We start from the raw sequence: 14,200 nt of genomic DNA on the forward strand, positions 1-14,200 counted from the left end.
TAGACCTGACTTTGACTGGGGTATAACACTGTAAAGCAAATCATTACAAAATCATTACTCATTTTTTTCTCTCCTACTTTAAAGTGATTTCCTTTTCTGGCCCAGGCTATAAGTCCCCAGAGTACTTAAGTCATGTGGGAAAGTATATATTCAGCTTTGGTATATGTTGTCATAGCAACATTCTTGTGGATTCAAATGACCTGGAGCCTCAAAACAAACATTTATAAAGAAGGAAGAACTGAAATATTGAATGAAAAACTACCCGTTAGGTCTTGCATGTATGATTTCCTTTTGTACTCTGTTTCATGAATACTAATGCCACACTTGTGAGGTCTTAGGTTTCATAAAACAGCTATAAATATTACTGAAGTGAAAAGTGTAAAATCCTAAGTCAAATTATTTGGTAAATTATATGACATTATAACCATTGTATGAGTTAGAATCAATTTCTATTTTTGGTTAAGCTACCAACATGCTTGCTATGCAAGCATGAGGACCTGAATTAAAATCCCTAGGACTCACATAAATGGCCTTGTGCCATGGGGTAAGACAATAACCCCAGAACTGGGGAGACAGAGATGGGAGGGTCCTGGGCTTGAAGGCCACTCTAACCAAATCAGTGCCAGGAAAGTTAGAGAATATGTCTCCAAACCTGAATGGTGAAGGAACTGAGGAAGGAAGTAGGTGCTAATCTCTGACCTCACCACATGCACTCACACTGTATCTGCACGCTCGTATGCACAGACACATCTGCCACACAGGCATGCTCATACACATGTGTAAGCATGCATACCTGGCCCTTGGAGTCACTTTTTAAAGAGTAGTAAAAACTGAATTTTACATGGGTCAACCAAGATTCTCAAAAGAATCAATTAAAAAATAAAGAATGGATTCTATGTGACTATACATGGTAAGTGTGGTGATATACACACCAGATACAGTCCCTACAGTTTTTAAGTGTCTGTAGCTTTTCCCCACTCTTAATTTCAAAACCAAAACGCTCAATGCTGGATGAAATGAACTACTTCTATCTTTTACTTGTGTGTGTGTGTGTGTGTGTGTGTGTGTGTTGTTTTTGCTTTTGTAACCAGGGACTGTTATATTTTCTTTAAGATTCAAGATATGCGTGGCTGGTATCTCACAGACATCTCAGGTCGCATTCACGTGGCTCCCCAACTTGATGATCCAGACTCACCTCAGCAGATCAGCATCAGTAACTCTGAGGCACGGAAGTCCCTCCTGAATGGATACTACTGGAGGGCACCAGCTCCATATCTGGGAAATAAAGTAAGTCCATTCTGATGGAAACTGTATCTTAACTGGCCTATCTAGAAAGTGAGCATTAGTTAATACTTTTTAATTGAAATCAAACATCTACTGTATTAGATTTCCAGGAGCAACATAATGAGATAAGTTGGACAATCTCCACATGACGTGACTGATAAAAAGTAGGAGATAGCAAAAGTGTTTGACAGCTTAAGATTTTTATATTGGTTCTAGGTAAGCTTTTTGAAACAGTGAATATTAATGTTATCTCTAGAGTCTTTTGGAAAACATATTTCAGATGTTGGAGTAAACAATGATGTATTTATTTAAATACAACTGTCTTTTACAGTAGTCTAGGGCGGTATATTTTATAAAGTTCCCCTCATCTCTTTCAGTTTTATTTCAAAATTGATAAACAAGGCAGTTGCCTTTTCCTTCTATTCAATATGCACACTAATTGGAAAATTAGAGTTATTATGTATCTAAGTCAATGTTTGCTATGAGGCATGTGTAGACTACATACTTTTTAGAAATTTGGACAGAGAAGTACCCTGAACTTGCCATATTGAAACCACACATGTAAAATTCACACAGAGATGAAAAACGAGAGCAACCTTGAAAATTCACAGTGTGTGTATTTGTGTGTGTATTTGTGTGTGTATTTGTGTGTGTATTTGTGTGTGTATTTGTGTGTGTATTTGTGTGTGTATTTGTGTGTGTATTTGTGTGTGTGTATTTGTGTGTGTATTTGTGTGTGTGAAGTTTTTTGCTATTGTACATGAAGTCTCTCTAGATGTATTTTTTTTGTGTTTAGGATTCTGTTTTCTTTTGCCAAATAATTTGTTAGAAACTAAATTTAATTATTATGTGAATAATTTCCCTAGTGTACAAAAATTAGTATCCAGTCAGGGATTAAGTTACTTCATTGCACCAGAAGCTGGCAATGGCAAAAGCTAGTGATGGGCTAATGACATCACCTGTCACCTCTGAGTATTGTTAATACTGGTTATAGTAAAAAATAAAAACTCTTCATTGGTTAGTAAACAAAAGTGTACTTACAATTGTTATCTGTATTACATAATATGTGAGCATTGAAACAAAAATGATAGTAGTTCATAGACTGCTCAATGAATAGGAACTGGTAATTTTAGCTGATTGAAACATTTTAACTCATAACCAGGTTCTTATTTTTAACAGGCTTCTAAATGCTACTGCGAAAAATGTGTAAACGCATAAAGTAGGTTTTCAATGAACATGTATTTTAAAGTAGACAGCATATGTTGCATAAAATTCAATAGCTGTAATAAAAATATAATTAAACTTTTATTTGCTAGGCCCTTTATGACATGAAGTCGTTTTATCAAATTCTATTTAGAAACCTCTTATATGCCTGCCTCGAATTTCTTCTACTTAACATTGCCAAAAAGTAGAAAAATAAAAATGAGCTTCCTTCTTTTTGTTGCTGAAAGAGCTTCATGAAGAAATTTGGGTCAAAAATCAGATGAGCTTCAAACATTTATTATCTTTTTTCTTTCTTTCTTTTTTTCCTTCTTTCTTTCTTTTTTTGATGATACTATGCTAAAACTTAGCTATTTAAAGATAGTTACTAATAGAAATTACCATCACCATATTTTCCATCCTTTCTTTTTTGGTCGTACGCCTTTCTTTCTGTTGGCTTAAAATCAAACTAACAGAAGGAAAGCAAGCAAGTGGGATATGGAATAACATCAGAGCAAAGCATTTGGACATCCTGTTCATAGTAGTTTGATCCCAAAGATAACTTCCTTCGTCTGGCTGAGCTGTCTCTTCTAACCACCCACAATGAAACACTTCATATTCCGCAGCAGATCATTTTCACTTCACAGAGCTCTGCCTGCCAGTGTCCCCATTTCCATTCCGTGAGCAAAATGATGGTAACAGAGTGTGCAAATTCTTTGACGACAGAAGGCATTTTTTAGTGTACCGTGGAAGCCCTCAGTGGTTTACTGTCAGCATCCTCAGTATGAATGAAACAATTTGCCTTAATAACTGAACCATATAAATTTTTGATACCACAATAATACTGCCAGTTCTCTGAAATTACCACAGTACATCTTAACTGTCATGTCACATCACGTAAATTATAGTCATGATGACACACTTAGCTTGCTTGATTTAATATCTTGCTAAGGAAATGGAAAATTGTAGGTCCTTGTTTGTAAATTCAATAAACTCTCTTCTCTAAACATTTGAGGCTAATTCTTTTTTGCCAGTAATTGCCATTTGAATAAGAGCCACTGCCAGAATCTGATAGGAATAGTACATCGTGATTTTCTTTTACATCTGCTTAATGGCTGAGTTTTATTGATAGTCATGGCCTGTAGAATATGAGAACATGATGCCGTCTCTACCTTTTTAGTGTTAATTCCTAAGGTAAAAAATTGTTCATGAGATGTGATCACTTTTTCTTAAAAGTAAAAGGGTTAAATTGAGAAACATTTATCTATTTCTTTAGTTATAAAGCTGCTTGTAATAAGATGCTGTGCATGGGCTCCTGTAATAAAGCCACTCTGCAGTTCTTCCTGCATTTCTTAGCACCCTAACCACACCTGATAAAAGAGCTCCTTTGATATCATACAAGTCATTCTGATTGTCACCAAACTCTAGAATGCAAGCCACTTCAATAAAGAATACCTTTAATCCTATGAAACAACACTACTTCGTGGAAAGTAAGGGTCTTTAGGAGTGGAGTGGGAAATCCTTCTATGTGTTCCTTTTATTAGTTAATGAATAAAGAAGCTGTTTTGACCTGTGATAGGGTAGAACAGAGCTAGGCGGGGAAAATTAAACTGAATACTGTGAGAAAAAAGGCAGAGTAAGGAGATGCCATGTAGCTGCCAGAGAGGAAAAACACGAGCTGCCAGCTGGAACCTTGCAATCTTTGTTTATTGATACAAATGTAAGGTCCATTTTGCACTTAAGATATTGTGTTTGTGCAGTTCATTTAAAAATGCAATGTCCAATAAAGAAATATAGGTTAATAGATAATCATCGATAATAGTCAAGCTTGTTGTCATGTTAGTTAGATTTTCTAGATGTACAGAGACATATTTCAGATGGATAGCTATTTTTCAAACCTTTCAAAGACTACAGAATGCGGCATTTAAAATGTTTTAAGAGCTTAAAACTTTTTATGACAATGAGACACATCTGCTCCTGGCAGTACCAATTACTTCAAGAAGAAGATGGACATCGAAGAGGCTTCTTACGAGTTTGTTAGACATTTGGGCAAGAAACTGCTCTTGCCTGGACTGCTTGATGTTATGCTGTATGAACTGGACATACAGGATCCACAGAAAAATGACTTCTGAAGTTACCTAAAGAAGGTGAGGGGCTGGAGAGATGGCTCAGCAGTTAAGAGCATTGCCTGCTCTTCCAAAGGTCCTGAGTTCAATTCCCAGCAACCACATGGTGGCTCACAACCATCTGTAATGGTTACATTACACAACCATCTTAAGGCATACACACAGACAGAATATTGTATACATAATAAATAAATATTTAAAAAAAAAGATGAGACAGTCCTTTGGGGTTCCTACTTCATGAAAAAGTCTTCAAGACATTCTGTAGAATACAGGAAAAAAGCGAATGATAAATTGTCAATATAGGCAGAACTGTCTTTGAAATTTAAAAGTCTGCTGGATACTATGAGCCTGTAGGCTGAAGATGGTTGTTCCAAGAATACAGAAAAACTTTGGGTGACTGTTCAGACAGCAAGATGTCTCTGTTATTTCTAGGGTTTTGGAAGTTGCTTATGATGCACCTCCTGCTTACTTAAGTAATATTACATCCTTCTGGAGTCTTTGATGGAGTTGAAAAATAAATAGTTATAGTTATAGTTTTCCTTAGATATGATAAAAGATAAAGTAGATATAAATATTATAACTGTAGTTCTTGCTTAATACTTGTTATTTTATGTAATTTTACTATGTAAAAGTTAAAACTTTCCTTTTTATTTAAACAGAAAATAGGAAATGGTGTGGTAGTCCTTCTGTTTATGTGTTGCTTTTATTGGTTAATGATTAAAGAAATTGTTTTGGCCTGTGATAGGGTAGGACAGAGCTAGGTGGGGGAAACTAACTGAATGCTGGGAGAAAGAAGGCAGAGACAGGAGATGCCATGTAGCTGCCAGAGGGAAAAGACAAGAGCTGCCAACTGGAACCTTGCCCATAGGCCACAGGCCTTGTGATAAAATGGAAAATAATAGAAATGGGTTCATTTAAGATGTAAGAGTTAGCCAGAAATATGCTTAAGTTACTGATCAAACAGTATTGCAAATAATAGTTTCTGTGTGATTATTTCCGGCATCTGGGCAGCCAGGAAATGAAAAGGCAGCCTCCTTACAACATAGGAGGTTGTGTGTGAATCATGGATGAAGTCCAGAAGATCGTAGCTGATTTATGTAGAGGCCACCATAACTATTTCATCGTCTCAACTGTGAATTAATTCCTCAATAGTAATCATGCCAATGTTTTCGCCTACGTGAGCAGATATATCAGGCACCATTGACAGTTTGTTTCTATGTAATTTCCCCATATCATTCTCAATTCTCCAAAAAGGTTAATTCAGCTGCCCACTGGGTGCAGTGGGTAACATTTTATTTTCACAATCCTGGGCAAATGTTACTGCTTGTCTTTGGGACATTTGTGCAAGGGGGTTCGAAAGGTGGAACAGGCAGAAGAGGAACACCGAGATAGATAGAGGACAGAGAACCCTGCTGGCTTTCTAAGAGCAGCTGCTGTTCAGAAACAGTTTGGGAATTTCAGAGTTAGGCTAATTTACTGCATTAGTAAACCAAATGCTGCTGGAATACTGATAAAGTCATTTGCTTAAGGGTCCCCTAGTGGTCTGAAATGTTGGTGCAGCAAAATTCTCTGAGAAGCTGCTTTGGTGCTCTTGTTTCAGTTTTTACATTCCTGTTAAGTTTGAAATTCTGTCTTTAAACGTTACTGAATTAACCAGAGGAGACTTTTTTTTTTTTTTGGACAAAATCACTCTTATTTTCGACACCATCATATCGGATATCTTTGACTAGCTCAGAGAAACATTCATTAGTTTCTACTGCTAGTAATGGCTATAGCTACTTTGGGTTTAAACTCTGCCTGATGAAGCCTTTCCTTGAAGCGTCTCTGGCAAATTCTTTTGTCGTACTCCCTAGACGTCCTTTGGAGAGCCCATTTTACATCTGTGTACAGGAAGAAAATGAATGCTGGAATCGCTCAGGCAGTGCAGATCTTACTACATAAAAAGATCTGAGAAAATACTTTGATTGATGGTACATTCTTAAACAAACAAACAAGGATCAAAAAAAATATTTTGATTAGGGTGTTGACCTATGACCCCTGAGGGGGCGTTTGTGTGGAAGTTGGAAGCCGATTTCAAGCTCATTTGTTTAAAAAAGTTAAAACACTAGCAGTCATGTTCCATGCTTCTCAACATTGTTCAAAAGTGAAGTTCACGCAGAGTAGGGTACTCTTGCCTGAAATCCAGAACTCAAGTGAAGAGGGAGGGTCACTTTGAGTTTGAGGTTAGTTGTGTCGTGGGTGCATAGTGCCTCTAGGATAGACAGAGGGAGAGCCTGTCTCAAAATAATAAATAAATAAGTCGCCAACAAGTGGAATTTTGACTTTTTTTCTCCACCAACAATTTCCTCTAACTTGAATCTAACTTGAACTTTGAATTAAGTCAAATGGATTAATTAAAATCACTCTGAATGTAGAGAAAGACCTGGCCATAAAAGTTAAAATGGGTAAGTCAGCTGGTAGTTTCTTTAATTTCAAAAATCAAAGCCTATCAAAAATGATTTAGAAATAAACTGGGACCCAGAAAATATTTTCTGCCTGGAATAACTCAGATAAATTGTTAAGGATAAATGAGTAAATACAACAAGAAAACTGCATACCAAAACCAAGTAAAATCCAATTAAAGTACAATGAAATCTGGGACTTAGCAGCCCAAAATTCACCATATCTGGTATCATATCAGATAATACAAGGCACAGGACACATGAGAAGAAGTAGAACATATGAACCATCACCTGAAGCTAAATCGGGTCAAGGGAGGAGACTCAAATATGACAGAATAACCGTGACAAGGAACGATAGAATCTGATGAGGAAAAGAGAAGGAAAAGAGGAAGCAGTCGGGGGTATAGCAAGTGATAAAGCATGCAGAGAAGAATAAAGACAAGAAACAGAGCACATTCCATCTGTACCGATCAACTGTCAACTTGATGGAATGAAGGAATCAGCTGCAAGGTGGGTATCAGGACATGACTCTGCGATTAGCTAGTTTATGTTAATTATAGAGGTGAAGAGACTATTCCTCTGTCTGAGCAGCAGTATTCCCTGGCGAGGATCCCTGATGATATAAATAGAGAAATGGAATGGAATTGAACGGCAGCATGCTTGCATGGATTCATCTCTCTTGAATTTGTTATGATGTGTGCTTCAAAATCTTGCACCCATGACTTATCTAACAAGATGGGCTGTAGCTTTGACCCGTGAGACAGATAGACCCCATTCCCCTTAAGCTAAGCTTGTCAGAGTCCTTTATCACACAAAGAGGAAAAGAAACTAAGAAACTGACAGTTTGTAAGATGATGTGGGGGCTGGTGTCCTCCCAGCCTCAGGTGATAGAACTAAGAGGTGCATCTTTTGGGAAGGGATTTGTTTATTCTTTGTTAATGAGTTCAGTGCTCCTATTAAAAGGGTAAAGGGAACTGAACTGTGCCGTAATGGTGAGTGTTGTGCTTTTCTTTTTAAACATGTCTTTTTATTGAAAATAGATTTTTTTATACAATATATTTAATATATTCTGGTTATGCCTTTCTCTTCCTCTGTTTCTCCCAGTTCCTTCATACCTTCTCACCCATCTGGATTCATATCCTTTATTGCCTCTTGTTATAAAATAATAGACTTTCAAGAGATAATAATAAAATGAAATATAAGTTAAAACAAAAACAAACACGTCAGAATAGGTCAAAAAAAGGGCCAAAGAAAAGGCAGAGGGAATAGATATAGACACAAAGACCAACTAATTTGCACACTCAGAAATCCCATAAAAACAAAAAACCAGAAAGAAGCCATAATATATAGCAGAGAGAAGCTCTCATCAGACGATGAGGCTACTCATGGTTGATGTTAGACCCAATGTTCTCCAACTGTGAACAACACAGTTCTTTTGTTTCTAAGTGGCCCAGTGTGTGGTGTTTTGTTCTAGTAGAGTTGAATAGACTGAGATTTCACAAACTAAAATGTACTACAAAGATATTTTAAGGGATATTTTTGGTGTTGTTGATGTAGAGAAATAAAAGGGAACAAAATAAGCAACCCTGCACTGTCAGTACAGAATTTTTACCAGACCAAAATATCTTTCAAAAATAAAGACAAAGATTTTCTCAGAGAAATACATCATGAAGAGAAAGCTACATTATAGGAGATGGAGAAAATTCCTCAGGCACAAGGCATATCAGATGGAAATCTGGTCCTATAAGACAGATTAAATGTATTAAAAAAATAAACAAAAAGGTATTTTCTTCCCTACTACAGCTAGCTCGAAGACCTCTGGCCTGCTATTTTGTATTAGTCCTCAGGTCAAGCACAACATTTATTTAATAAATGACAAAAGACAGCAACTTAAGCTAAAATTTCAAGTATTGTGTGTAGAAGTTTCTGAACTGGGAAAAAGGAAGATGGCAACATGGTCGGTGTGTTTAGAAAAGCTTCCCATACCCTGTGACACTCCTTATCTCAAAACTAAAGCAAACACACAAATGTCATTTCAAAAACCAATTATCTATCAGTTTCTTCATCATTTATCTTTTTCTTGTACATTACGTACATTATGTACATTACGTACATTACGTACAGTTTAGCATTCATCCACTTTTCCCAGTGACTCCCCACTGTAACCTCCCCCACTCTCTCACATCTACTTCCTTTCTGTTTCTCTTCAGAAAATAGCAGCCCCTCTGCCAGGGATATCAAGGGATATCAATCAAATAAAGCACTACAAGTTATAATAAGACTAGGCATGCATACTTACATTAAGTCTGGGTGAAGCAAACCAGGAGGAGGAAAAGGGACCTAAGAGCAGGCAAAGGAGTCATGGATCTAATCAACATGGGAAGTAGAAAAAGACAAGATCTCCTGAGTAAATTGGGGGAGTGTTGAAGGGAAGGAGAGAGGCAGGGAGGGGAGCAGAGAAAAATGGAGAACTCAATAAACAACAATAAAAAAAGAATTTTAAAAAAAGAGTCAAAGATACACTCCTTTCCCACTGTTGGGAATCCCACAAGAACACCAAACCTGCACAACCGTAACATAAGCAGAGAGCCTAGCTCAGACCCATACAGGCTCTGTGAATGTCGCTTCAGTGTCTGTGAGCCTTTATCAACCCTCTTAGGTGATTCTGTGGGCCATGTTTGTGTTTGTCCTCAACCCTGATTACTTATAAAATCTTTCCTATTGCTTCTTGGCCTTTTTACTAAGATCAAGTGTAATATATGCTCTTATCAGTTTGACATCTATCACTTAATGTAAAAATGATGTATTTCTTCTGTGTTCCATCCAACAAGACTTTACACATATATTCCATGTGCAGCCTAGTAGTGGACTATGGGAACCAACGGATTGATGGCTCTGACAAACTAGTCAGTTCTATACAGGACCAACTCTCCAAATGCCACTCTGCCACTAGCAAAGAGTTGACTTTAAGTGTTATTTGTTATGCCAATTATGAACTTGTCATGGTAAGAGTTTTCTGGACATTCTGTTTTACTTGTTGTTGTATTGTGGGCAGTTTATACTGTAGATGTTGAGGTCTTGCAGAGTGAAATCTTGTGAAGTCCCAAGAAGATGACTGTTAGCAAGTCAAAGAGAGACGCCTGGATCAGATCCATCCTCACCAACAATTTGCTTCCAGACCAATTTTTCACTCTTCATGTTCATGAGAACTGAAAGAGAACTCTTACATATGTAAGAATGACCTGGTTTGGTAATATTTGACGTAAAATTGGTTAACGTTTTAGTCTGTTTACCTTACATAGATATAAATTAGACAGTGCATGTTTATTAGTGCTGTAATCCCTTCATCTTGGCTTTCATGATTTACAAACTAAGAGCTAGGACACTACTTCAGAAGTGCACGAAGTTCTAAAAATATGCCCTAGGCACATAGAACCTTTTCAGGAAATATAATTTGTTTTGCCCTTTTTCTGTAGCTGTTTTCTATGATAATTTACATTGCTTGTAATCTTCCTATCAGGAAAAGATTTTTGTTAATGCATAGTTCTTTGCATACCTGTTTGATGCTGACACAGTGCCTGATGGTAGTGATAGCATTACAAATGAAGATGGAGAGTCTGAAAGTTGATTTTTAAGAAGTAAAGAGATTATATGACTTAAATGCCAGCATTGCAGCAAAGAGAAATAGCCAGTCTTGGAAATACTTACAAGATTTTGCATTTTATCTTGAAAGTCTTAGAGTACAGGTAACACTTAGTATGTCATCTCTTTCAAAATAAGTGACTTAAATGTCCCACTGTTTTTTCATCACTGAAGAAAGGAAAAGGCTTTGTACCATCTTATACTCCTCAGTCCCATATCAAATAAGCGAGTTTCAAAATTGCAGTCAATATCTCATAGCATTACTAATACAAATGAAATGAAAACAATTAAGAAAAATCCTAACTAAATATAACGAGGATCTTTGCATTAGAGGAAGTGTGGGACAGACAGACACACAAACAGGAAGAGCAGCACATGAGCATGAAGACAGCTGTCTTCGAGGCAAGGGAAGATGTCTAGGACACACTCTTCTTTCTCAGCTTCTTTCTCAGCTATGTCAGCCTCTCGGTGTCCAGTGTCTAGCTTCTGAAAATGTAGGGTGTAGATTTCTATTATTTAAACTGCCCAGTCCAAGACATTTGCTAAGGGCAGTTTCTAGGAGATGAAAGAAAATGACCCTAAAATGTAAAGGAATACGTTCACTTCTTCCATAACATGGTAATTACACCGAGAAGTCATTTGTCATGCACCACGTGATAAAAGTAATAAAATAGATAGCATGCTTTTTAATGCAGGTTGAAAGAAACAGACCTTCATCAGTTGATATATTAGTTGGAATATGTACTGTTTTTGATGCAATCAAAACAAACCAACTTTAAAAACCTCCACTGAAGTTACAAATGCACATATTCCTATAATCTTCCCTTCCGGGGGCTCAGCCTTGATAGCCATATACCTGTGTAAAGTGTCACAAATGGATCTTAGCCACAGAAATGTCCATCAATCAATGAGTGATACTATGAACGTTGCTCTGGCCATATAATCAAACAATAAATGAACTAGAATTCCTATGAATAGTAGTTGCAAAATATTGTAGAGTGATACATATAGATTTAAATGGTTAGATTCATATGTAAGTATAAATGTATATGTATGTATATGATTAGCATTCATCTTCAAGCACAGAAAAAAAGAATATGTATTTGTACTTACACAGTGACTTGGTTATTTAGAGTCACATCTAGTATTCAAATTGAGATGAACTTGCGTCAAATACTATTCTATTTCACTTCTGAAGAAGAAAACATTGTCCAATTTGTAAAACAAGACATGTTAACTGAAGCAGCCTAAATTTATACTTACAATTTAGTCTGCTACAAGCTGTTATATCTCCTTCTACACTTTGCTGTAAAAATTATTCCTTAAATGTAATCCATTAATATGTATTAAGGACCCAGTCCTATCTGCTAAACAGTGGTTGTCATGCTTAATTAATCTCAGGGAGCCAAATAGCAGTACTTGCATCATTCCAGATTCCTTAGTAAATCCTTCTTTTCGGGAAAGGACACAGTTGACATTTTATTTTTTGTGCTGTCCTGTCACTCTCCGTCATGGCAGCTGTGTGAGACCAGGTGCTGTCTTACCTGACTTACTCTAAAGCTGCCGCTCTATCACTTGAGTCTAGGATGCTGAGTGGCCTGCGTCTCGCATTTGCCACATTGAAGAGGGAGTGAAGACCCCGATCTGAAATGTGATGAATTATTAAACAGGTTGTTTGTGGGTGATGGAAAATTACCTGCAAAAGAGTGCTCATCTCCTTGAGGCACATCGAAAGCTCGCAGAATCGAGCCAATTAGACTGACGGTCTCTTCAATGAGTTGTGACCTATCCATGGTAATGGCTTATTATGATGATAAATGAACCCATCTCTCAAACTGAAGCCTGAGTACACACTTCAGCAGTTTCCTTGAATCATGAGGCCATTACCTCTCAGCCTCAGATAGACGGCAGTGACAGCCACGGAGGCAGAGGGCACACATGACTAGACACAGATGATTGTTTCCCCCTATGAATTTATTTACAGAGATTTCCAAAGAAATGGACTTTCCTTCTGCGTCATGTGTGGACATCTGAAAGAGTTATCATGCTGACTTCCTTCACTAGAAAACACCCCACCCTGGGGGTAATGCTCTGAGACGATGGGACTGAGATTTTCGTTTGTTAAGTATTTGGTTGTTTACAGTGTTCAAATATCTCATTCTTGTCGGTTTCTTAGTTGAGTAAAAGTTCCAAAGAAAAATATTTTCTTTCACTGAACACACATGAATAAATAAATGAATATGTTTTTGAAAGAAGAAACTTCACCCTTTAAATTTCAAATTTCATCTTCTACGTGGTTTGGGGAAACTATCCTGAAACTCCTTTTCTTTTATAGAAAAATTTTACTACTCAAACATACATGCTTTGATTTGGGTCTGTGAAGGAGTATCAAAAAATTCTGTAGGAAGTACTGTAACTGTAGCTGTATCATAGTTTTAATATGCTTCTATAGCCATCTTTTTGGCCTTAAGAGAACTTGAGATATAAAGTTAGTTTTATATATATATATATATATATATATATATATATATATATATATATATATATAATTTTCTAGTTTCTTACAAAGTATTAGACAAATTTTGGCTTACAATTTCCCAAAAATCTGAAAAATAACTTTTTTACTGAAGCTTTGAGGAGAGACAACATCTTGACTAACTTGAAATAACAGCTTAGAAAGAGAGGGTTTGGGGCTAGTTGGCTTTATGCAAAAAGGGCATCTTTGAAGTAGTTTCTGAATGGCTGATAACTCTCTGGGACTGTATAAAACACATGATATAAAATCTTGATATTTTTCAATGATCAGAGGTCAAGATTATGAATCACATATTGAAGACGTTGATAAAAATCTATGAGTATGTTAGTTTAGATGTATCTAAATTGAGAAAGAAAATTCACTTGGCACCTGCTCAAGCATAAAATTTATTTATTTACAAATAAGGAAAAGAAATTATGTGCACTACCAATATTGCTTATCATGGGAACACAGAATTCTGTTGGCCTTAGTTCTTACAGACAGCAGCTTTAATGAAATCTGTGTAGTGACTTTGTTACAATGTACTTACTTTCCCTCCAGTGAAAAGTGGATTAATATCAATACCTACTTCATAGAGCTGTTGTGAGGATTAGATGAATTAATAAGCATCCATCAGTCAAGATAGGACTTGGAAAATAATAAATACTGACAAGAAGCTATTATTGCTAACTCTAATTGTGTCTTTATTCCATTTAGGCTTTACAACTTTTTACTAAGACTAGAAAAAAGAAAATAGGAAAAAGAAGGGGGAAACAACAGGAAAACGTCAGATTGAAAGAGGGGGAAACGGAGAAGGAAGAAGGAAGAAGAGAGGGAGAAAAAGGACAGGGAAATGCAGAAAGAGTGAAGAAAACAGAGCATGAAATAAGATGGCTACAAAGGGCCTGTTGGTGTATGTTTAATTTTAGAGTATTTTGATTTTCAAGTGACTATCAGGAATCTTATCCTGATGTTTAGAAAGTGACACTGTG

At 36.5% G+C, this 14,200-nt stretch overlaps 1 protein-coding gene and 1 pseudogene across 3 annotated transcripts in view; both read left to right on the forward strand.

Moving 5' to 3' along the window:
* Positions 1-14,200, forward strand: part of Lama2 (laminin subunit alpha 2) — a 597,153-nt gene that overhangs the window by 279,932 nt on the left and 303,021 nt on the right. For all 3 annotated transcript variants that reach the window (XM_085689751.2, XM_085689745.2, XM_085689747.2), the window contains exon 12: positions 1,114-1,287. In XM_085689751.2, the coding sequence (XP_085545877.2) occupies positions 1,114-1,287 (174 nt within the window). The remainder of the gene's footprint in view (positions 1-1,113; positions 1,288-14,200) is intronic.
* On the forward strand, positions 9,772-9,879 carry LOC148123547 (U2 spliceosomal RNA; annotated as a pseudogene).

This window comes from Myodes glareolus, chromosome 1 (assembly GCF_982192425.1).
Source record: "Myodes glareolus chromosome 1, mMyoGla1.1, whole genome shotgun sequence".
NCBI lineage: Eukaryota > Metazoa > Chordata > Mammalia > Rodentia > Cricetidae > Myodes > Myodes glareolus.